The sequence below is a fragment of the Vitis riparia genome, chromosome 6 (genome assembly GCF_004353265.1).
Source record: "Vitis riparia cultivar Riparia Gloire de Montpellier isolate 1030 chromosome 6, EGFV_Vit.rip_1.0, whole genome shotgun sequence".
NCBI lineage: Eukaryota > Viridiplantae > Streptophyta > Magnoliopsida > Vitales > Vitaceae > Vitis > Vitis riparia.
Window position 1 is genome coordinate 17,744,133 of NC_048436.1, and position 24,918 is coordinate 17,769,050.

Below are 24,918 nucleotides of genomic sequence, written 5' to 3' on the forward strand. Positions count from 1 at the left end.
ACCATGTAAAAATAAACAAAATAAAACGATTTAACAAGTTAAAGCATTTCCATTTCTAAGACAGATGAATATCTTACAATCATTTCATACCATTAAAAAAGAGAGATAGCGGCAAAAGCATAACACCAACCCTAATTTTTCCCCCATTCTTCACAACCCAGAAAACTAACCCTAACCCTAACTCACGAACTTGTGAACTTGGTCACCGCCTTGGTACCCTCGGAGACGGCGTGCTTAGCCAGTTCACCAGGCAACACAAGCCTCACCGCAGTCTGGATCTCCCTCGATGTAATAGTTGGCTTCTTATTGTACCTTGCAAGCCTCGACGCCTCCTGAGCAAGTTTCTCGAAGATATCGTTAATAAAGCTGTTCATGATTCCCATAGCCTTGCTCGAAATCCCAATGTCGGGGTGGACCTGCTTCAAGACCTTGAAGATGTAGATCTTGTAGGTCTCAACGTTCTTCTTCGACCGCTTCTTCTTCTTGTCACCGGCAGCAGCGCCTTCCTTGGGAAGCTTCTTCCCGGCCTTTGGCTTCTTCTCCGCTGGAGCCTTCTCCGCCACCGTAGACTTCTTCTCCTCCGTCGGCTTCTCCGACGCCGGCTTCTTCTCTGCTGGCTTCTTCTCTGCCTTTGGCGCCATCGGATCGAAAATTAGAGAGAATAAAACACTAGGAGAGGGAAAAGCTTGGATGAAATTGATGTTGCGACTTGCGAGATGCGTTATAGATGGGGTTAGGTTCGATATTTATAGAGGTGAGGGGATGATTGTGATTAGGTAGAAAATAGAGGTGCGGATCGATGACATGGCTCAAGGATAGCCATTGGTATTGGATGACATATTGTGAGAATCGACGGCTTATAAAGCACCCACAAGAGAATAGAGTATGAGAAGTAGTCGTCCGGTGACACGTGGCCACCAATTATTCGTTTAATATTGCCGTTGCGGATCGATGACGTGGAGACCGGGTAAAACAAAAACTAATAGGAAATACAAAATTCGTTATCGTGGCAACGATTAGGATCCTCTTCCTCTTTTTCTTCCTCCAAATTTATCCATTTAGCGGAATAACGATACACTCATTCGAATTCAAAATTTAGTAATCTGAAAATTAAGTTTTCATTATTGTCTACACTTCTTAATTTTTATTTTTACAAATAAAAATTAATAAAAATAAAAATTAATAATAGATGCTATATAAAAAATAATTTTTCATTTTAATTTTAAAAATATTTTAAATTGAATCAAATAAAAAAAAATTAATACCTCTTTTTTTTTTAACATTACTTTTCAATATAAATTTTCAAGACTTCATCCTACATAATGACATTACTATTTTTCATTTTAAAATGGAGTGAAAAAAATATTTTTAAAATTAATTGAGATTCATCTTATAAGTGCTAACTCACCTAATTTTTCTATGAGGTGACTTAAAGTTGATATTCTCTTTCAATCTTACCAACAAATAAATAAAAAGTAACAACACTCTCACAACAAGATATTTAGTACAATTAACATGCAAATGAGTCCGTGCCCTTCCACCAAAATATACAGAACATTTTAACTTATTCAAAACATGTTTTCTTGTGATCTTGTGATCATTAACATTAAAATCAAATAAAAAAATATTTAATTATTCCAATATGAAATGATTCAATTTTAGTTCATTGCCTCGATCAATCAACATATTAAATCATTGAAATTTTCATAAGTTAAGATAAATAAATGAAAATATTAGATAAATGTAAAGAGACAATAATGTTGGGCTCCCTCATATGTGAGGGAGTGGGCCCCATATGCTTAGAGACCAAGTCAGTTGCATTAAAAAAAAAATCAAGAAAAAACAAAGATAAGAGAAGAGATAGAGGAAAAACGCATTTCTATGTACAAATTTCATCAACAAGTCAATCTCGCTTCATCTGTGGTCCAATCGAGTTGAAATTTAGATGAGAGGTTTGAAACTTAGGTAGCTACAATCTGAACGGTGAAGATCAAATTTTTACCTTGGGAACTGATGTTACTGCCCGTGAACAATAACGACGTTTTTTTATACTTTCTCAAATTTTATTTGTTTTTGTCAATAGAGATGGTATAATCCAAAGTTATATATGTTCTTGGTGTATTTGATAACCTCTAAAGATTATTTCAGAAAAGACAGGTGTAACTCATTATTATTGATAGTGAAAGATTGAACTGTACTAGATCTTGTGGTTTTTCCTTTTACATTGGTGGTTTTACATGGTGTCTGATTTATTTTTTTGCTACATTAGTTTATTTATGCATTGCTTCTACTTGATATTGCCTATTTAGTTTTATATAAATAAATGGTAAAAAAAATACGATGTTTGTTAGAATATTGTGAATTCACCCAAACAAATAACACCAATATATTTAGGTGAAAAACCTTTAGAGCGTACTTGAAATTCAAACCAATTTGATCTTACCCTTTTTTGGAATTCATACAATAATAAATTTGAGTTTTACCTATAAAATAATAAATATGAGAGTAGAAATGCAACCCACAATGGATTGCCTACATTTAAAAGGAATCTTCTTATTCAAAAAACAATTATATGTCAAAATTCACAAATTCTTCTATTAATTCAAACATCCCTAAAATATGTAAAAATCTTAAAAGCTCATAGAAGACTGCATAGCTCTCATAGTCGTTAAACCCTTATGTGCAAATAAGGTTTTAATTTTCATAAAACGGTTCATATTTGTTCGAAAAAATTGAAGATTTCATAGATGTGATCAAATCATAATCAATCATATGAGATCGTGTATTTTTTGATACAATATAAATTATTACATTTTAGTGTGATGGATAAATAATTGATCTAAATGTTTTAAAAACAAATTTTTGCACCATTAAACTACGAGTTCAAATTTTAACAAAATAACAAAACTTAAAAACTTGATTGAGTAAAATTTGATATCTTTCATTATCTTAAAAGCACTTATCATATTTTTTAACAATCTTCAATCACATTCTACTTGAAATGACAAAAGTTCGAGGAATGAAATTAAGTTACGAAAACATAATACTACTTTTGACCCAAAATTATCAACACACAAAGATACAAACAAAAATAAAGCAAATATAATGTATTAAAACCTGTTCTCTTTGGATCAAATTTTTTATTATTAGTTATTTCATGTAAAAGATTTTTTTATAAAAAAAACGGAGAATTATACGAAATTAAACTCCTTTATCAAAGGGTTGATGAAAATGATTAAAATCATAATTCTATTTTTTAAAATCATTTTGACAAAAAAATTAAGTAATGTTTTATTTTTATTTATTATAAACTACATATTTATTTTATGTATTTCTATTTGATTGCAATTTTTACTTTATGATTTATTCAAATATTTGTTAAATTTGTATCGAACAAAAAATAACAATATTTTTTTTTTATAGTTGTAATGCCTGTAATTTTATTTTAAAATAAATATTTAATTATTTCATTTAAACCTAAAATATTTTTTCACTTTTATTAATTGAAAATGAAGAAATAAAATTTTTAAATTAAAAAATGAAGAGCATTTGAACTTAAGGTTCGTTATTCAAGCAGATCTTTTTAATCTCGTGAATACGAGGGGTGGCTCAAAACGCACCGTTTCGGCTTCAGAGGCGCACCCCAAAACGCACATTGCCAGACATCGAATCGCAGTGTCGTTCGGGCTTCGGAGCTCCCATGTCTGCTATTTCCATGGCCTAAACCCTACTTCAGATTGGGGCACCTGATGAAGTTCGCACGTCACCGTCCCCACCTCACAAACCCTAATTTCCTCAGAAAACAAAGAACCTTTTGTGCCTCCCCAGACTCACAATTCGTGGCATGTCTAACAGACATTGTGCGTGGAAACCAGAGCTGGCGAGTGGCATTAAACAACAGCTTCATATCCCAGACGCTCAAGCCTCACCATGTTGAAAAGGTACTTATCCAAACCCTTGACGATTCAAGATTAGCCCTAAGATTCTTCAATTTCTTAGGATTGCATAAGAATTTCGACCACTCAACGACGTCGTTTTGCATCCTCATCCACGCCTTGGTTCAGTCCAATCTCTACTGGCCTGCGTCTTCGCTCTTGCAAACCCTCCTCGTTCGCGGACTGAATCCCGAGGGACTTTTTGAGTCTTTTCTGGATTCGTATAGAAAATGCAATTTTTCAACAACCCTAGGATTTGATTTGTTGATACAAACGTACGTGCAGAACAGAAGGGAATTAGACGGTCTTGTGGTCGTCAGGCTCATGATGGATTGTGGAATTTTGCCCCAAATTAGGACCTTGAGTGGAGTTTTGAATGGGTTGATTAGGATTAGGCAGTTTCGTATGGCTTTGCATTTGTTTGATGAGATTGTGAGCTCCGGTCTTCGGCCTGATGTTTATGTTTATACTGCGGTGGTGCGAAGTTTGTGTGAATTGAAGGATTTTATTAGGGCTAGGGAAGTGATTGGACGGATGGAGTCAAGTGGGTGTGAGTTGAGTGTTGCAACGTATAATGTATTCATCCGAGGCCTATGCAAGAACCAAAGAGTTTGGGAGGCCGTTGAGATTAAGAATTTGTTGAGTTACAAGGGATTGAGGGCTGACGTGGGTACATATTGCACATTGGTTCTCGGGTTATGCAAAGTGGAAGAATTTGAGGCTGGTGAAGAAATGATGAATGAAATGATTGAGTTTGGATTTGTTCCAAGTGAGGCTGCTGTGTCCAACCTTGTTGACGGATTGAGGAAGAAAGGAAATATTGGAAGTGCTTTTGATTTAGTTAACAAGGTCAAGAAATTTGGGGTTGCTCCTAGTTTGTTTGTTTACAATGCATTGATTAATTCTATGTGTAAAGATGGGAAATTGGATGAAGCAGAGTCACTTTTTAATAATATGGGTCATAAAGGTTTGTTTCCCAATGATGTTACCTATTCTATTTTAATTGATTCATTTTGCAAAAGGGGAAATTTAGATGTAGCACTCCATTTCCTTGGTAAAATGACTGAGGTTGGGATAAAAGCAACCGTTTATCCCTACAGTTCTTTGATAAGTGGGCATTGCAAGTTGGGGAAGTTGCGTGCAGCAAAGTCTCTTTTTGATGAGATGATTGCTAATGGATTGAAGCCAAATGTGGTAATCTATACATCATTGATAAGTGGGTATTGCAAGGAAGGAGAATTGCATAATGCATTCCGGCTTTACCATGAGATGACTGGAAAGGGCATCTCACCCAACACTTACACCTTTACTGCACTTATTTCAGGTCTTTGCCGTGCAAATAGAATGGCCGAAGCAAATAAGTTATTTGGTGAAATGGTGGAATGGAATGTCATTCCAAATGAAGTAACATATAATGTTTTGATTGAAGGGCACTGTAAGGAAGGTAACACTGTGAGAGCTTTTGAACTACTTGATGAAATGGTGGAGAAGGGTCTTGTACCAGATACATATACCTATCGGCCTCTGATTAGTGGACTTTGTTCTACGGGTAGAGTGTCTGAAGCCAGAGAATTCATGAATGATCTTCAAGGAGAACAGCAGAAGTTAAACGAGATGTGTTTTAGTGCACTTCTTCATGGTTATTGCAAAGAAGGAAGATTGGATGATGCATTGGATGCTTGCAGAGAGATGTTGGGAAGAGGTGTGGCCATGGATCTTGTTTGTTATTCTGTACTTATTTATGGAATTTTGAGACAACAGGACAGAAGAAGCATAATTGATCTTTTGAAGCAGATGCACGATCAAGGATTGAGGCCTGATAATGTATTATACACAACTATGATCGATGCCAATGCTAAAGCAGGAAATCTTAAGATGGCATTTGGGCTCTGGGATATAATGGTCAGTGAAGGATGCCTTCCAAATGTTGTGACATACACTGCCTTGATAAATGGCTTGTGTAAGATAGGACTTATGGATAAAGCTGAGCTTCTTTGTAGGGAAATGCTGGCTAGTAACTCACTCCCAAATCAGAATACGTATGCTTGTTTCCTTGATTACCTCACCAGTGAAGGAAATATAGAGAAAGCTATACAGCTGCATGATGTTTTGCTTGAAGGGTTTTTAGCCAACACTGTCACATATAATATACTTATTCGGGGTTTCTGCAAGTTGGGTAGGATTCAGGAGGCTGCAGAAGTTCTTGTTAATATGATAGATAGTGGCATTTCCCCTGATTGTATAAGTTATTCTACAATTATATTTGAGTACTGTAGAAGGGGTGATTTAAAGGAAGCTATTAAGCTTTGGGAGTCCATGTTGAACAGGGGTGTGAATCCGGATACAGTAGCATATAATTTTTTGATATATGGCTGCTGTGTTACTGGAGAACTCACCAAGGCTTTTGAATTGCGTGATGACATGATGCGAAGGGGTGTAAAGCCAAATCGGGCTACATACAATTCCCTCATTCATGGAACTTGTTTGATGAGTTCGGTCTCATCCACTGCTGATTAGTTATGCTCAAAAGATGACTGCATCCTATGTGGTGAATAGGCACTGAAACAATGTTTCCATATGCTTCAGGTTGTGGTTAATCTCAGTGAGGACTCTGTCTGACTCTGGGCAAGAACCAGGATGTTTCCAAGTTGTAATTTTTATCATGGGCTTGGCCACTAGGTCTAACCATCTCTATTGCTAGTTGAGGGGTAACTGGACATTTTGTTCTGTACTCTAATTCAACCTTGTAAAGTAGGATGGGAAGGAGGAATGTAATGTGTTGGTTCTGAAAAATGACCAACCCTCAAGCTGAGAAGAAACTCGTGGTTGATTAGCAATTGACAGTTGACATTTAAATCTCCCAATTGGAGCTGTAAATTGGTTGTACATAGATCTTTTATTTTGATAGTGTTGTAATGATAGTTTTTCTTGCAAATTAAACTGGTGCTTTTTGTTGAGTTGTTCACTCTGATTCTTTAGTTAATTGTCTCGGTGTCATTTGTAGATTTTCCCTTTTATTCCCTTGTACTCCATGTTTAGGGTACAACATGGGGAGTGGACAGGTTGGGTGGGTTAGAAGGTTGACGCAAAATCCATTAATCAATGTATCTGATTTGTGTCAAACTCACTTTGAGGTCAGGATGGAAATTCTCAACTCACGCCAAACCAGCAAACGAGTGGATTTCCACTGATGTCTACAAATTATCAATCAAAAACTTAGAGGCGAATCTCTGAATAAATAAAATAATATTTTTAAAATGATAAAAATATAGTTAATAAGCAATTAGCAAAAATATGTGGCTTTGGGTCTATTTAATTGGTTGTTTGCCCTTTCAACTTGCCTTGGTTTTAACATTTGGGTTGATATTTTTATAACCAATGCACCTGATTCATTCAAACTTTGCACACGTCAACCCCATGACAACCGTTAAAAGAACATGTTTTTAATGGTCCATATTACTAAATTCGCATGGCAAGGTGCTTGGAAAAAGTTGGAGAGATGATAGAATTCATCTTCAACTTGTCTATGATTTTTATTTAGGGGAACTTGTTTTCTGTTTGTTGTTTTTGGTTTACTTTTTTACTTAAATAGTACCTAACGTAAGTTTATATTTGTCAGGATATTTAACTGAAGTTAGAGTGTGGTTCGCGTCGGAGTGATGGAGAAGCCTTGAGAGTTTTGGGGTGGAACCAGCTCATTTCAGAAAAAAAAAAAAAATAGTTGCATTCTTTGTTGATTTCATACTGTGATGATTCCCTTATTGCAGTTGATTGTGGGTCAAATATATGAAAATTTTATTTTCTCAAATGCTGGTGAACTTGATCTCTAGTTTCTTCTGAGATAATATTGTTTGGCAGACAAAGGAACTGAGAGTAAAGAAATCATATATGGTGCTTTGAAAACCCAGTACTGGACAGAACACCCAAGTTGGAGATAGGATATTGGCTCACCATTTAATTTACTGCCACCTTAATGAGTCCAGAAAATAACTTGGAGCAAAGAGCTCAAGAAAGGTTGCTAAAAATTGCTTAAGCAAGCTGAATGCAGCCGTGGCTCACCATTTACTTTACTGCCACCTTAATGAGTCCAGAAAATGACTGGAGCAAAGAGCTCAAGAAAAGTAGCTAAAAACTGCTTAAGCAGGCTGAATGCAGCCGACAGAGCCAAAGCACAACCTGTATTCGGCAACATAGATATATTCTCTCATTCTCATTTGTAACAAGCCATCCAATACAATAAATAATGAACAAAAAATAAAAATAGATTTCATATTTTCATTCTCTGAAGATGGCCACAGATACGGATAAGAAAACTATTCAAACATTTTTGTCCAAAATATTATCATATTTGAAATCTTAAAAAAGTACGGTCATTTGTCCAAATAAGGGAAATGGACCACCAGTTAACCATTCCAACTCAATTGGCAGAGTTTCTTCCTGCACATTATATAGAGTATGGCAAGGCCTAGCTACCATGCTGAATAAAACATCTTCCACTTTCACTTCCACCATATTCTTATGAATTGAAAGCTAGAGAAGAAATGGCTGCCTACAGATTTCCCATCACAAAACCAGAAATTCCACATCTACAACAATATATTTCTAATTGGCTTATTTCATAGGAAAGAGGCGAGCTTTCATGAAGAACAAAAAGGAATATAATTTAAACAACATAACCGAAAAGCATGTAAATGCCTTAAACCACCCAATTTATATCATTTCTAATTAAGTGAATACCACACCAACCAAATTAGCTCCGGAAGTATGGTAGTCTGCCTTTTTTGTAAACACAGCAGGGCTCAAAATGGTCAAAAACATCCATTTTCAAAGTCATCAAAAACCAAAAGGTATTGTGTATCCCCAGACAACGATACACATGTACTTGTAGACATATCCTTAAGCAGACACCCATAATTTTCCACACAGCCAAATTATAAAATATAAATGAAAACAGTGAATTGTTCTAGATGAAGAAAATACTGTAAGGTAACTTGGACAACAAACCAATATCATAGTTCAGTCAGCTTCACTGCCCCCACAAACTATTAACATCTCACTTAAAAGTAAAGCAGAGAGAATGGAGGAACTCCCTGTTGCAGCATAGGAGACTTGTATTTAGCTGGCACGGCTTCTAATAACATCAAGACCCATCTCAGTTGGATCAGTTGCTTGCAGCTCTACTTGGATACCATCTAGTTCTCTCTTGAACCTGTCCTTGGAGCTTGCATAAATCATCTTGCTTCTCACCCTCGATGTATCAGGCGACCTTTATAAGCAGTAAAATAACACATAAACAACAGTAATTAGATTACAGAGCTTATAAGAAGAGTGAAATACTTTTACCATGCAATGAAAAAGATCTTGCTCTTCTGGCAATTCTCTTCTGTCACAAAGTCAAAATCATAAACAGCATATCGGCACTCATCAGCAGGAAGGCTTGCTGTAAAGTCCTCGTAGCTTTGAGCTGGCTCACCAACCTTTTCCACAACAACCTGCTTTTGCTTCTCCTCAATTTTATACACGATGAAGCGGTAAGTTCTTTTTGCCTTCAACTCCAAAAACTTTAGTTTGCAGTCATCATGCACAGCCATACCTGACGCCGCATTAGCCTATGCATAGGACAAAAATGAAAATATGTATTAAAGATGATACTAAAAACAGAGAAATTTCTTTGAACCCACAGAACTGGCGCAAACTATGACCCCCCAAAGGTTTCTAAAAGTAACACAAATCTGCTAACCAATTCCAGATAAAACTGACTTACCTCAGGTTTTTTATTTTTTATTTTTAATATATATCAAAATTTACCCCAAAATACTTATTCAGCAAGGAGGAATCCAAAGGTTGATTTATAGGCAATGTTTCTTCATTTGTGGTATCATTTGCACTATGAAGCATGTATTATGGCTCATAAGAAATAGATCAGAGCTGAATCCTCACTAATTACTCTCCTCCCACCAATACTTGCATGCACGTGCATGAAACACCAGTACAAAAGGTTAATTCTGAGGTGAATTTGGTGTGGGTGTTTTTCACAGGATCTTTATGCAAAGATCCTCAGTCCAAGTAGTGAAATCTTTCAAACCCAAATGTCAAACCCCCCTTTAATATAGACACGCAATGAATGGCTCTAGGGCACCGGCCCTCAATTATTTCGATAAATACCATAAAAATACCTCCTTTAGGCACTTTTAATACATGTTTTTCCATTTTCCCATTAAAAAAGAAAAGAAAAGAAAATACCATCTTGGAAATTATCATGTTACTGTATAACCAACTATTTGCTCTTGTTAGAACTTGCCCAATTTCTTAATAAAATGTAACGAGAATGAAATAATTTGTGGAGTTCCTACACATCCACTGTCCTTTACATTGCATATGAATTAATTTATATAATATTTTTCAAAAGGTCATTAAAGTTAGGGCATTTTTTTTAATTTCAAATAAGCTCAAACGCAATGAAAAACACTATGCATAATATGCTATACAGTCTACAAGTATGCTTGCATCAGGTCAATGTTTTAAAACCCAATTGACTAAGGAATGGATCAACAACTACAAAGAGTCCAACTTAAATCCTACACAATCAAGATGACAGGGACAACAGGCAACCCAGTCAAAACAGACCATGCATTTTTGCACGTTTGCAGAAAAGGGAAATTGATGGATGATTATTTCAATGTGCACCTCCTGAAATTGAACTGAAGAACATGTTACTCAAAACAGGCATTTTGCACTTTTGCAGAAGAGGGGAACTGACGGAAGGTTCTTTTGATGTGAAACTCCAGGAATTAGAATGAAGAACATGAAATTCTTAGTAATTTTGTTTTACATTAATTTCAAACTCAGTTACACGTTGCCAGCAATGAGTTATAATGACCAAGAAGGATTATATCTCCTAAAAGATAAGAACCTTTATATTCCCTGGCTCAGACTCAATTTTACCCAAAATCAACTGTGATTTACATGCTATTTAAAAAAGTCCTATTTTTTTTATAGTTTTGAAGGACAGAAAGGAGATAGAAAATTTAACTAAAGACAACAAACCCCAAGAACAGTTTGGATACTGGTTTTGCTAGGAATTGAAAAGATAAGGACACCCCTCATCAAAGCACTATAAACCCAAATCCCTAAACACATGTACCCAAAAAAAAAAAGAAAAATGAGAGAAAAGTTTGGTCAAAGCTAAATTTTTTTCTTCTCCTAATTAAACCATATGAAGTAATACTTTCAAGAGTTTTCGTACAATCCATAACTCCTGGCTTTCCTTTTTGGCTTGAGAATACAACTTTTGTCATTATTTGTCCCCATCATTTTTTTAGAACATGGTGTCATATGGTAGTACCTCCCCCTAAGAGTTAACAATGCATAAATAAAGTGGATTTCAGTGTACCAAAGAGCATATCTGGATATATGGGGCCATAGGCCCACATATAAGCACGAGTAAGCAGACTGATCTGGTCATGAACCACCAAGTATGTGGTAGACCATTAAGTTTGTTCATGATAAAGTCAAACCACCAACAAGAATTAGGAAGAAAATAGATAAATAAATTAGAATCGATACATTTGAGATGATGCATTCTCTTCATTGAAAAACTAGGTCAAATGTAAAAACACCAATAACTAATAAAGTAGAAATATTTCTTCTTTCAGAAGCAACAAGAGTGTAGACTAAGTATAAGTAGCTAAAATAGATTGTCAAAACAAATAGCAGCAAGCTAAATTCTTCCTTGCCTACATCTTATACCTGAAATCATAAGGAAGCTGAGAGAGACTAATACTGTCATCCAAAGCCAGCATGCAGCAGGCCCAACCAAAAATAATGGCAAAGGAATGAAAGTTGATGAATAAAAGCAAAACATAGCAAAAGGACAGATATCCCAAGTGACTCTACACTAAATTACTTAGTTGAAAAGTGGAAATTATATTGCAAATATAATATGACAATACCTTAAACAACCATCTGTACTCATTCACAGAAATTTGTGGCAGCAACTGAAGAAGATACACTCACATTCCTTGAATGCCTTAAAAATGTATATAAAATCACTCTCAAAACATTTTGGCAAATCTATTTTGCCTGTGTCCAACCATGAAGTCTGGTTGTAAATAATACATATCTTATTACGAGTACAACATATAAAACATGAAGCATACTAGGCATGTTTTTCCCACATTCCCCAAACAATTAAAAATCTTAAAATTCAATATTCTTATTTCTTTAATATTCCTGTATTTTTCCAGCAATCAAACGCTGAATGACTAGTTTTGTATCACATAGAGCAACAAAGCGGCCCCCCTTAAAAGAGTAAATCAGGGCTAAAAATCAAATGAAATCCCAATGGAACACAAATCCCATCAACTAATACAAAAAATCAGACTTGCATAAGCTCATCCACCAGTGTAGGGATGGCAACGGGGTGGGTTTTTTCGGGTACCCGCCCCGCCCCGTTTACATATAAAATTAATTTAATTTAAAATTTTATTTTACTATTTTTAATATATAGATAATAATAAAAAATTTAATAAAATAAGTTATAAAAATATAATAATTTTATTATTTATAAAATATATTTATTTTAATGTAATTAAAAAAATTAAATAAAAAAAAAAAGCTAAACGGGCGGGGCGGGGGGGGTTTGGGAATTTCCCATACCCGCCCCGCCCCGTATAATTTTTTAAGCGGGACGGGAATGGGAATTGTGTTTAATAAACAGGGCGGGATTGGGATGGGGGCGACCCGTCCTGAACCCGCCCCGTTGCCATTCCTATCCACCACAAAGACAATCAAAGTAACCAAATTTGATTATTATTCATCTTACACCATTCAAATCTCTTATAAATAAACAAAAAACTAAAAATCTAAAGACAAATAATGGACCAATCTGAATCTGAAAAGCAAGACAGTAATGGCAGAGCCCTTGCTCGCTCATCACTGATCTCCCTTTTGGTTGCCAAGAAAATGTAGGAAAAAGTACTCCGCCTAATCCAAATATTAGGCTTAGTCAATGGTGAGTTTCTCAAACAGAAACACTAAAACTTTACAATTTTTTTTTCCATTTTCTCAGCAACCAAACGGAGAGCCAACCCTTAAACTCAGTCTAACAAATCAAAAGATCATCCAAATGTTAGTCACCATCACAACAGATACTCAGAGATCCACCATCCGCAATTAGGGCGAATCGACATCGGAAAATAACCAAGAAGAAAGAGTAAAGTAAATATATCCTCAGAGTCACAGATCACATACCAAAGACCAGAAATAGATACAATTCAATGAAAATCTAATAAATCATGAAAAACAATCCATCAAAATAAAACCTGACAAAGAGAAGTCGTACGGTCAAAACCTAAGAACTCACCATGGTTTCTAGGAAACGATCGGAGATGATCGAGGGGGTTCACAGAAATGGCAAAGAGAAAATCTAGGGCAGATGATATAAGGGAAATATCTGAATATATTTATCTCTATATATATTGATGAAATAATAAAATAGAGACTGCGCGTATTGGGGAGAGATGTCTCAGAGAATAGAGGAATCGTCTTTCTCCGTATAAATTGGCCCTAGCCATTAGGCGGTCACCACGTGTTAATAATCAAGCGTGGCGACAATGGAAGGTAGGGCCATCCAATCGTAGTTGACACGCGTCCTACGTGTTGAGTCTCGGGTTTGCACACTTGTGGTGGTCATGCACCCGATGCGGCAACAAGTGCCATTGAAATATTAATAAAATATTAATGATTAAAAATTTCATGATAATATTAATAAATAATAAAAGGGGCAAATGTCATTAAAACTTTTCTAATAATTGTTTAATATTTTTATAAATTATTATATGCATTAGGGGATAAAAATAAAATATTTATTTCAAAAGGACATAATATAACAAAATTGTGATATTTAGCTTAATATAAAGTAATTAACTAATTATAGAGTGTTACAAAAATTTATAAGAACTATGATTGAATGATGATGTAGTGGATGTTGAATTTGGGTGAGATCAAATTTAATTCATGGGTCATCTCATAAAATAGACTTGCATTAAGGTGATTATGATGATTAGATAGTCGAGTTTGAATATATAATTTATACAAACTTAGAATATTAGTTGTATGAAATAAGGATAGTTAATTAACAATAACACTGAAGTGGGAGATGAATTGTGTGATTAAAAACTTTATGAAATTGAGTGAATAAAATAATAAACAAGCAATTATTGAAACACATAAATAAAGAATAAACCGAGAATTCGGTTATATTACATATATCCATTCTTCTTGATCTATTTATAGAGTGAGGATTCCACTAATCAAGGCTCCAAACTAAGCTTTCAACCATATGAATTTGAATTAATGGCTCTATATATGCACTAAATTTCATCTTCACCAACTTGAAGTTTCAAAGCCCCAAATTTGAATAAAGATGAGAGATTTTAATACACTCTATCATAGTACAAGGCAATACAAAATAAGTAATTAGAATGATATCAAATGGGTGGACTAAAAAATTTGCTAGTGAAAGATTTAATGCACTTGAATGGATAAACTTTGGAGAGAGTAAATGAAAAATAATTTAATGCAAGTGTTCTTTTTTGTTTAATAAATGCAAATGAACTCTCTAATTTATGGAAAAACATTTTGGCCCCAAAAACTAGGAATGACAAGGGGATGTGTACTATCTATAAATCGCTCATAATTGAAAAGTTTTTAATAATCTGAGTCGGGTTCAGAGCAAGTTTGGGTATGACTTTGTTTCACCTTGTCCCCGATTATATATAATTTTAAATAAAAATTAGTTTAGTTTATTTATTTATTTCTTTTTCATTTTTCAACTTTTTAAGCATAAATAAAATATTATTTTTTTTTCATAAAAAACAATTATAATATTTATAATATTTTTTTATTTATAAACTATATTTATTTATAATAGAATTTTAAAAATTAAAAATCAAAAAATTGAAAAAGTTGAAAAAATTTAAACTAGATAGGACGATACTCGTCCTACCCAATTTAATTTTTATTTTGGCGGAGATGAGAATAGATATAAATAAATGGGATGAGGGTGACCTGTCCTAAGCCTGCCCTGTTGTCATCCTGACTAAAAATTGAGCAAAAGCCTTCATCGATTAAGTTCCGATTGGGTAATTGTTGAGGCATTTAATACTTTGCAGGTAGCCATTGATGTTTTTAAGACTCGATTGGGCTTCAATCAACCAAATAATAATTATTGGAAGAAAGAGAAATTTTCGTTCAAGCTTAATTGGTCCTCAATTGGGAAAACCTAATTGTTGAATTGGTTCCTAGACACTCTTAATCAATTGTACAAAAAAAATAGTTAAAATTCTTTTGTTTTAATTTTTATTCTTCTAGCAACTTGAGCATTTCACTTAAAAGCCTTTATGAAACATTTTTTAAAATAATTAAGTTTAAGGTTATGAGGTAAATTACGTATTCATTTATTTTTTAAAACTTAAGGTCACTTTTAAAAACATCAAAAAGTGCATAGAAAAAAGTTTTATCGTAAATTTGTAGTAATAAGATTCATTTTATATTGATTATTAGACATTTTGAATTTTCAATGATCTATTTCTTTATGACATTTAAATATCTTCTAAACGTACTTGAGCTTTATTTTGATTTTAAGAATGAAATTTGAAACTTCACTTGATTTAAATATGTTATTATACTTAACCTTGTTATATTATCATCAAAATGCGCTTAGAACTTTTATTAGGCTAACAAGTTGCATAGGAACAAAATTGGTTCATTTGAAAGACAATTTTTGGACTAGACTTGGAAAGTAAAAATTAATAAATAAATAATCTTACCTCGTTTTTCAAATCCAATTTGTACACATTTAACTTGTTAAGGAACATGATACGCATATTAAGTCTAAATCCTGCAAACTTAAATTTTTAAGAAAATTGATTGTTCAATATGATATTGAAGTTTGGTTTAGCAAGGTTCGAATGACCTTTTGGCAATTTGTTGTTTGTTTCCCCCTAATTTACAATCCCATGATATCTCCCCATGTGCGAGTATAGGGGTAGTGAGAAAATGTGTTAAGGAGTATTATACATATTGAGTTCAAATCATACAAGTTTAAGCTTTTAATAAAATTGGTTATTCAATATAACTATCCAATGGAAAATTATATGTTTTTTTTCAATATATTAAATTTCTTCAAAAAAATTTAATATTACAAAAAAATGTGTATTTTTAAAATATTGTGCTAACCCTTATCATATTAAAAATCTGAAAATAAAAAATAAAACATAATGACTTTTTTTTCTACTTATTCTCTTCCCTACTTTTTTTTTCTTCAATGACTCGTTACACCAAACCATCTTTTTTTCTCATTTTTATTTCATAATCCATTCCATTTTTTTCTTTCATAAAAAAATAAAAAATAAAAAATTAGTAGATATTAAAATATAAATGAAAGAATGGTTTGTAACCATGAGTACTCTTGTGAGTTGGATTTACAATGGGAAGGTATATTTTAGCATACTAAAAAAAATATATATGTAAAATGAGAACTCATACGTTAATATTTGAGGACATATCATATTGTCCTAAGATATTTAGTATTTTATGTACTTTTAGCAATGTATGTTTAGGTTCTATGAAAATCACCCTTGTTGCCAATTAAATATGTCACATGTGACTCTCCTTGCTAAATGAACATATATCACTTGACACCACAAAACAACAAAAATAAAATAAAAAATAACATAAGAAGCCCTAAAATCTCACTCCCTTCTTTCTTTCTCATTCTCCTGCACTCTTCTCCCTTTTCTCCACATTGATCTTGCACCATTTACCCTCTTGTCTATACTAATTTGATTTCGCATAACATTGCTTTACATTGAGTGTGAAGTGTTGATTTTATGGAAGAAGATGTAAATACGAGGGGCTTACTTGTGAGTTTTTTATTGCTTTTTTATGGTGTGCTAGAAATACTTACTTAATGGAGGGTGATGCACAAGTGGAGGATGACATTAAAGTGGATATTTTTTTTGGGTCCCAATCCACCTCTAATAGGATAAGTTCGGGATAATGATAAACGAATTAAGGCCAAGTTTGTGTGTATGTGTATGTGTGTTTTTATTTTTTTACATGGGTTAGGTTCAAGTATTACTTTGTTCCACTCTACCTTGATTTATATACAATTAAATAAATTTTTTTTTTCATTTACTCTTTGTTGATGCATATAAGATAAATAAAACTACTTCTCAAAAAAATAAATAATAAAAATTTATAAATTTATATTTTAGATATGTTTAGAAATTTAAAACTTAAAATAAATTGTTCCTATACCACCTCATTGTTGTTGTTGTTATTATTATTATTATTATTTGAGATGTGAAAAATACATGTAAATAATAGGGATAGGTTGCAAATGGGGTTTTCATATAAAAAAAGACTCCTTACAAGGCCATTGATTAGTCCAAGGAGAGACATTTGTCCAAAGGCTTTCATCAATGACCTGGTATTGATAATCATGATGCTTTTAGCATCATCATAAATCCAACCATAATTAGATTTATATTAGGTATAACGCCCTCATGCGATTAACTTTTTCATCAAGTTAATGTCAACAATGTCTTCCTTTATAACCACTTGAAGGGAAATGTGTTTATGACTTAATTGTTAGGTTTCGTTAATTCCAATCATGTGTATAAGTTGAAAAAAGCCCTATGAGCTTGGTATGGAAATAATGTGTTTTTTCCACAAGTTTTGTTATCTTTCAACTTGATACAACTTTTTTCATCTATAATGGTGTTTTTATCCTTTACTTTCTTGTTTATGCAAATGATACTGTTCTGATAGGTCATATAGCTCAAGTTCTTAGCAAGTTTGTTCAACAATTTACTAGTCGATTTTCTATCAAAGATATTAAGACCTTTTTTTTTTGTATTTTCTTGGTGTTGAAATTTACTTTTTTTAAAAAAAATATATATATATCCATAGTATTTTACACAAGACAAAGTTGTTTCAAGCTAAGGAAGTTTATACCCCTTTTCCAGTGAATCAAGTTATTTCTCCTAATGATAACTCATCTTTCATGAATGTTACCAAGTATAGACAAGTTGTTGAGGGCTTACATCATCTTTCTCTTACTCAATATTGCCTTTATTATTATTAAGTTCTCACAATTTATGCATAAAACCGACCATGGGACATTGGATTGTTGTTAAGTGGATACTTCACCATTTGCACGATATGGTTGATCATGGGCTTCTTCTTTCATGAAGCCCTTTTTTGTCTCTTCATGCCTTATCCAATATAGGGTTGCCCAACAATTCTTATGATCATGCTTCTACAAGTGCATATATAATATTTCTCGGACCCAATCCCATCTCATAGAGTTCCAAGAAGTAGTGGTCTATAGCTCAATCATCCAAAGGACTAAGTATTGAGTCATTGCTTCCACTATTTCCAAGTTATTGTATTGAGATGACAACGAGAATGGTTCAGGATGGGGCATCCTTATACTCATCATATCCCATTTATTTATATTAATTCCCTTCCCCACTCCAAAAAAAGAAATTAAATAGGGTGGGTGGAGGAAATTCTCATACCCACCTTGTCTTGTCTCATTTAATTTTTTAAATTTTATTAAACATAATATGAATGTTTAAAATATAAATATTATAAATATTTATAATTTATTTTTACAAAAAATGATATTTTGCATATGTTTAAAAAGTTGAAAAATAAAAAAATCAATAGAAATAATATTTATTTAACATTTTATATAATTAGGACAGGACAAAGTTACATTCGAACATGTTCCAATCTTTAAAAAAATTCTCATACACATCCCTATCCTACCTTATACTCGCTTATTTTTATGTCAAACTTGTCTAATCAGAGGTAAGGTAGAGGTACCTAAAAAAACTCGCTCTATTATCATCCTTACTATTTTGGATTAAATATTTTTCTTCAAGAACTTGAGATTTCCTTGCAATTTTAATAAGTTATTTATTGTGTTGACATTGAAATTACTTATCATTTTAATAGTCTCATATTTTCCTTTTATATGAAACACATTGCAATTTATTTTCATGATAAGGTTTAAAGCAATTAGCCTCAAGTTTTACATATGTTTTTGTCAAATCAACTTGTGGGTACCCTCACCAAACTTCCATTTTGATAAGGTCTTTTTCCACATGTTTGAGCTACAATTGGTATCACTAATGCACCACCACATTGAGAGGTGGCATAACAAGGATAAAGTTGTCTAATTTTAGTATTTTACTCTTTATATTCTTAGGAATTTTTGTAAATATTTAATTTTCATATTCTTAGGAAATTCTATAAATATCATTTGTGAATTAGTTTATTGATTTTAAGAAATTTATTTATTTTTTGTAATTTGTATATGATATAACTATATATGTAAAATCATAATCAACTCAATTGAAAAATTGACTTACTCCATTAAAAAAAAAAAAAGGAAAAAAGAAAAGAAGTGATAGGAGGTGGTGAAATAGAAGCGGGAAAAAGGTTAAAGCTGTGGCGCCCGCTGTTTAAGAAAGGGTCATAATTTAAATTCATACTCGCTCGTCATTGGTCCATTTTGAAGTACAAGGATCGCGGTTTGAGTCATCCTCAACCGTCGATTAAATTAAATCCAACGACTTCCGTCAATGGTTCGTCAAACCAGGTGCGGCCAAGACTACTATAAAAAAATGTGCCATCACGTCCTCAGCCATTCAGACCGTTTTCTCCGATAACTTCAGATCCATTATTCCCGATCACGCTCATCCCCGCCGGCGAAGTCTGCAACTGTGAGAAATGGAGTCTACCGGAAAAGTTAAGAAGGGGGCCGGTGGAAGGAAGGGTGGTGGTCCCAAGAAGAAGCCAGTGTCTCGGTCCGTTAAGGCCGGTTTGCAGTTCCCGGTCGGAAGGATTGGTCGTTACCTGAAGAAGGGCCGGTACTCCCAGCGTGTAGGGACTGGTGCTCCAGTGTACTTGGCTGCCGTGCTTGAGTACCTGGCCGCAGAAGTATTACTCTATCTTACTCTTTTTTCAGTTTTTATGTTCAGATCTGTGTTTAGGGTTTTGGTTTGGACCTTTCTTGCTTTGGTCTGTGGTTAGGGTTTCGTTTGAAGAAACCTGTTTTTTTTGGTTGGTGGATTGAATTCGTTGAAGAATTTAATTTTGGAACATAGATTTTCTGCTATTCGCGACCCGGATGGCAAGGCACTGAGCTCGGTAGATCCCAGCGTAGTGACTTTAGCTGGCTGGGCTGAGCCAAGCTTTTTATTGCTTTCTAAATCCAAAAAACAAGAAGGATTTTCTCAGCAACCAAACAAGAACAAAATCTTTTCATAGTTGAGAAAAAGTGGACTGAATTTTCAGCTATTTTTACTACTTTATTTTATCCAATCTGAGCTCATTCGGTGTTAATGCTTACTGGGATGAATGAAAACAGGTGCTAGAGTTGGCTGGAAATGCAGCTCGGGACAATAAGAAGAACAGGATCATTCCAAGGCACGTTCTATTGGCAGTAAGAAACGACGAGGAATTAGGAAAGCTGCTCTCTGGAGTGACCATTGCTCATGGAGGCGTTCTCCCCAACATCAACCCAGTACTCTTGCCAAAGAAGACAGACAAGGCCACGAAAGAGCCCAAGTCACCTTCCAAGGCCACCAAGTCTCCCAAGAAGGCTTAACCATTGCAGCTACGCCCTTTTCCATTTGTATGTAATGTGGGTTTAGAAGTCCTCTTCTTTCTTTTGTTCATGTTTAGGGAGGAGTCAGGAATTGAAAACATTGTACTTCTTGAAACTCTTAATGTTATTTCTTTTAGGATTTTCTCTTTGAATCAATGGATGAAACCCCTAGTTTTGCCCAAAAGCTTCAAGACCCTTCTCTTTGACGCCATTATCTTTTCGTATGGTGAGTGTTGTCATGGGGAGATTGGTTTGTGAGACGAGTGTGCTTTATGAGTGGAAGAGATGGTAGTAGGCTTCTGAATTTTATTCTGTGCTTTTGCAAGTTGGTCTTATGTGGGAGGCAGGAAGCTTTTTCTTTCACAAGCAATTCCCGTTCCCACATGTTTGATTCAATATTCCTTCAACCTTTTTCAAAAAGTATTATGAGTTTTTCAGGATATTTTTGGGCATGGGCCTCTTAAGACTGTCGCATGTTTTTTCTGGGCATTTTGCCAATGGCGGAAGCTGGAGGGAAATTAAAGTTTATGATCCTGGGAGAGGTGTTGAACTTGGGTCTATATAGAGAGCGGCTTTTCACTGTTGCAAGATTTTGAATTGTGTGGCTTGAACTTTGGAGCCAAAATATAGGAATTTGAACATGCATGCTTGTTTGAAAATAAAATTGCCAACTATTCACACCAGTAAACAAGATGTTAGGCATGGACTTCATATGGGAAGTAGGAGGATAATTATAAGAAAAACAAGAACAAGACTAATCTAAGAAAAACCGAAAGTTCATACAAATGTTAAAAATAAGAATTTTGATTGTAGTCTTTACTCTTGATGAGAGACGAGATAGACACGGGAATTAATAGGAAATGCTTGCTACAATCTGCAAATTATTGAAGGCAAAACGAGAACGCACTTGATGACACGGGTTCGTTTCTTGGAGAATTCAGTGTATATTGAATAGCTCTTTGATGACTCCTCAAATAGTCTTTGTTCGATCTAATTGTTTCCTGTGATCATGGATAAGGGTATGGGATATAGATCAAATTAACTATGATTTAATTAAAACACTTAGGTTATATTTGGTTCTCGAAAAATTTAAAGAAAAATATAAGAGAAAGAAAATATAAAAAATAAAATATAGATTAAAAGTCGATAAATTATTTTTATTTATTATTTCAAATTCATCTTATTTATTTTAACTTATTAATATAAAAATTAAATAATTTAAATATACATAATATTTTAATTATATTTGATTTTTTTTAATATTTTTTATAAGACAAATAAATATGAAAAAATCATTTTTTTATTAGTATTTTTTGAGAATCAAACACATCCTTAAGGTATTATAATCAAAGAATTTTATCCTTTTGATAAGGGAAAATTCTACGGTAAGAACAACCCCAATAGTTATCAGTCCCATCATGATACAATGATGGGAAAGTATCGATTACATTTCTAATGAAAAATATTTTTATTATAATGATAATAATATTTGTCTATTCTAAGTGATTTTATATGTTTTATAAGTCTTTTCAATATTATTATAATGATAATAATATTGTCTATTCTAAGTGATTTTATATGTTTTATAAGTCTTTTTAATAAGTAATCCCACCATATTATCACTCGTCAAATTAATCATGATGCAACGGTGGAAAATGAAAAAACATCAATTACATTTTGAAGGAAAAGAATTTTTTATTATAACGTTAGTATTAAGCAATTTTATCCATTTTATAGGCCTTTGCAAATAAGTAATCCCATCACTATTTATATAGTTTATTATCCAACTAATCATAATGATCAGAAAACATCGACCATATTTTTAATAAAAGAATTTCGTTATAAAAATAATAAGTATTGTCCGTTTTACATTTATGAACGATTATTTGTTAACATCTTTATTCGAAGAGTGACTTGTTACGGAGATAGTGTGTGAGATTGTCCAATATGCCAGCATGGAATACACGTGGAGGGAATGGTGGAAATTATGTCATCACCAAAATTGAGTCTTAATGCATTAAACATAATTAATGAGAGCATCTCTCCATGTGACTCTTATAAGGGCTAATATTTTAATTTAGACACAGCGAATATATCCACACCATTATGTCCACCTCTTTATTAGTTGTAAAAGCAATGATATGATTTCCACCATAATTGAATGCCTCTATAAACCAGTGCCTAATAGTGATATACCGTTAAAATATTTGCCTACATGATTCCATGCTGATTGTTGCAACTGAATCAAAAGAAGGCACCAACTTGAGGAAAGACAGGCAAATTTTCAGATTTCTGGCCGTTGAAACTAATTTTGTGAACCCCAACGAGGCACCTTACCATCCAAGTACAATGTTCATTTGAGAAAATGCCTTTCTGTTTTCTCCTCGACCAAACAACATGTTCCTTGGGTATATGAAAAATGTTCTCACAACCCTCATTCAGTTTTCAGGCAATGGACTATAAAAATCCAAGTATACAACCAGCTCTGAGGCTCTTAAGAGTGTTTTCACCAATAATGAAGGAAGATTGCCGAGCCTCCTAATCCCACATAAGAAGTCATAAGAGTTTTTCTTTTTTCCTTTTTCTTTTTGGTCAAAGAAAACAATTTAAAAGAAAACCTTGATACCATTCCTAAGGATCAAGAGTTGTTACCTAAATAAGTGGGAATCATGTTTCTTTTAACAACTGTAAAGAAAAAAAAAACTTTCTTGCTCATGTCTGTAGAAAAAAAAAAAACTCAAGAAGGAAAAGCCAGAAAATCAAAGAGGAGCTTTGAAATCAATTGTTTATAGAGGAATATTTTTGAATAGTTGTGACAACCATAGAACATTGAGACCTTAAGTAGCCCGATGTACTTAACTAACCATACGGTTTGTACCAAACCTAACATTGCTTATGCAATATGGAGATTGAGTCGGTAAACCTAGAGTATTAAAGTACTTGAGAAACACTATTGAATATGGTCTGTACTATAGAGGATTTCCTAATGTATAAGAAGGGTATGGTGATGCCAATGAGATCTTAGATTTAGATAAGATAAAATCTACTTAGTTTACTATGGAGGCCATGTTTATTGCCTTAAAGAAGGCAAGTTTTGAGATAAAATGATTTAAAAACCACTTAGTCAATATCCCTTTATGGATGAGACCATTATTGTCTATGTCTGTATATTGTGATATTTAAGCTACAATAGCGAAACTAAAAGTAAGATTCATAATGGAAAGAACAAACATATGTGCCTAAGGCAAAAATTGTGTGACAATTGCTTGAGACAAGGATCATATCTTCATTTTGAGTTTGGAGTTGAATTTGGTTGATCATTTGACAAAACCACCAAACATAAAGTTAGTGGAAGAAACATTGAAGGAGACGAAACTTATGTCTAATATAAAGTCATAAGGGATGACGACCTAACCTACATGAATGGAAATCCCAAGAAGTAAGGTAAGAACAAGTCTTGTATTGACTATGTTGTACACCATTAACTATTTATATATGAGTTTATCCCTATGATGTATATGTGGTGCATATTCTACAATGGTTACACCTATAAAAAATATATTCTACAATGGTCAAGGGTGAGTACATACTCTTACTAAATACTACATACCTTATGGGTGGTGTGCCATGTAGGACACACTTGATGGATTCACCTAAATAAGAGTGGAAGTAGGGTCGTTTCCTATGAGAATTTAGGTAAGTTCTCTAGAGCTCTCACAAATATCAAGGTAGGACACATGACTTATTCTTGCCAACTCCCTTACACAACAATGAGTAGAGAAAAAAGTGTGGATGGTGATTCTCTAATCCATAATAAGAATCTTTAGTTCATTGAAAATTTATTTTCACCAAAATTTTATGGTTCACAACTCCTCATCCTAATGCTAGTTTATGGCCTAAAGGTACTAATTTTGATGCATTGAATTCTTGTTTTTGTCCTATCTTATCATGCTTCTTTTGTATCAGTCAACTTATGCAATCCATGGAGGATTGCATAAAGGTTGCTGAGTTTCCTAATCTTACATAGGAAGTGGATAACAGTTTTTTTTTTCCCTAAAAATAAAAAACAATTAAAAAAAACCTTCGTGTAGTCGTTTGATGCTGATACCATTCTTAAAGATCAAAAGTTGTTTCCTAAATAAATGGGAAACCTGTTGCTTCCTAAGTAGATAGGAAACTTTTTCTCATTAAAAAAGACATAATTAGGAAAAGTCAGAAAACTAGAGGAAAACATCAGAAAACCAGTCCTGCAATCAACTGTTTCTGAAGGAAAACTTTTGAGTAGCTATGTCATTG

At 33.5% G+C, this 24,918-nt stretch overlaps 4 protein-coding genes across 4 annotated transcripts; 2 read left to right on the forward strand and 2 right to left on the reverse strand.

Moving 5' to 3' along the window:
• Nucleotides 1–29: 29 nt before the first annotated feature.
• LOC117916021 (probable histone H2B.1) lies at nt 30–723 on the reverse strand. The gene has a single exon (XM_034831823.1). It carries the CDS (start codon nt 639–641, stop codon nt 183–185), a length of 459 nt encoding a protein of 152 aa, XP_034687714.1. The 5' UTR covers nt 642–723; the 3' UTR covers nt 30–182.
• Nucleotides 724–3,619: 2,896 nt separating this feature from the next.
• On the forward strand, nt 3,620–6,898 carry LOC117916019 (putative pentatricopeptide repeat-containing protein At5g59900). The gene has a single exon (XM_034831821.1). It carries the CDS (start codon nt 3,750–3,752, stop codon nt 6,450–6,452), a length of 2,703 nt encoding a protein of 900 aa, XP_034687712.1. The 5' UTR covers nt 3,620–3,749; the 3' UTR covers nt 6,453–6,898.
• A 1,729-nt stretch (nt 6,899–8,627) lies between these two features.
• LOC117916026 (actin-depolymerizing factor 2) lies at nt 8,628–13,406 on the reverse strand. The gene is made up of 3 exons (XM_034831827.1): nt 13,300–13,406; nt 9,279–9,544; nt 8,628–9,201 (listed from the first exon to the last, which is right to left on the reverse strand). The coding sequence occupies exons 1-3, from the start codon at nt 13,300–13,302 to the stop codon at nt 9,051–9,053; spliced, it is 420 nt and encodes a 139-aa protein (XP_034687718.1). The 5' UTR covers nt 13,303–13,406; the 3' UTR covers nt 8,628–9,050.
• Nucleotides 13,407–19,654: 6,248 nt separating this feature from the next.
• Nucleotides 19,655–20,806, forward strand: LOC117916022 (histone H2A-like). The gene is made up of 2 exons (XM_034831824.1): nt 19,655–19,952; nt 20,383–20,806. Exons 1-2 carry the CDS (start codon nt 19,743–19,745, stop codon nt 20,620–20,622), a joined length of 450 nt encoding a protein of 149 aa, XP_034687715.1. The 5' UTR covers nt 19,655–19,742; the 3' UTR covers nt 20,623–20,806.
• The last annotated feature ends 4,112 nt before the right edge of the window (nt 20,807–24,918 follow it).

Excerpts from the sequence above, each read along its gene's own strand:
- LOC117916026 (XM_034831827.1), bottom strand. Across the intron at positions 9,202-9,278 it reads AAGATCTTTTTCATTGCATG|GTCGCCTGATACATCGAGGG; the intron begins GTAAAAGTATTT and ends CTGCTTATAAAG.
- LOC117916019 (XM_034831821.1), top strand. The coding sequence starts at position 3,750 with ATGAAGTTCGCACGTCACCGTCCCCACCTCACAAACCCTAATTTCCTC.
- LOC117916022 (XM_034831824.1), top strand. The coding sequence starts at position 19,743 with ATGGAGTCTACCGGAAAAGTTAAGAAGGGGGCCGGTGGAAGGAAGGGT. Across the intron at positions 19,953-20,382 it reads TTGAGTACCTGGCCGCAGAA|GTGCTAGAGTTGGCTGGAAA; the intron begins GTATTACTCTAT and ends GAATGAAAACAG.
- LOC117916021 (XM_034831823.1), bottom strand. The coding sequence starts at position 641 with ATGGCGCCAAAGGCAGAGAAGAAGCCAGCAGAGAAGAAGCCGGCGTCG.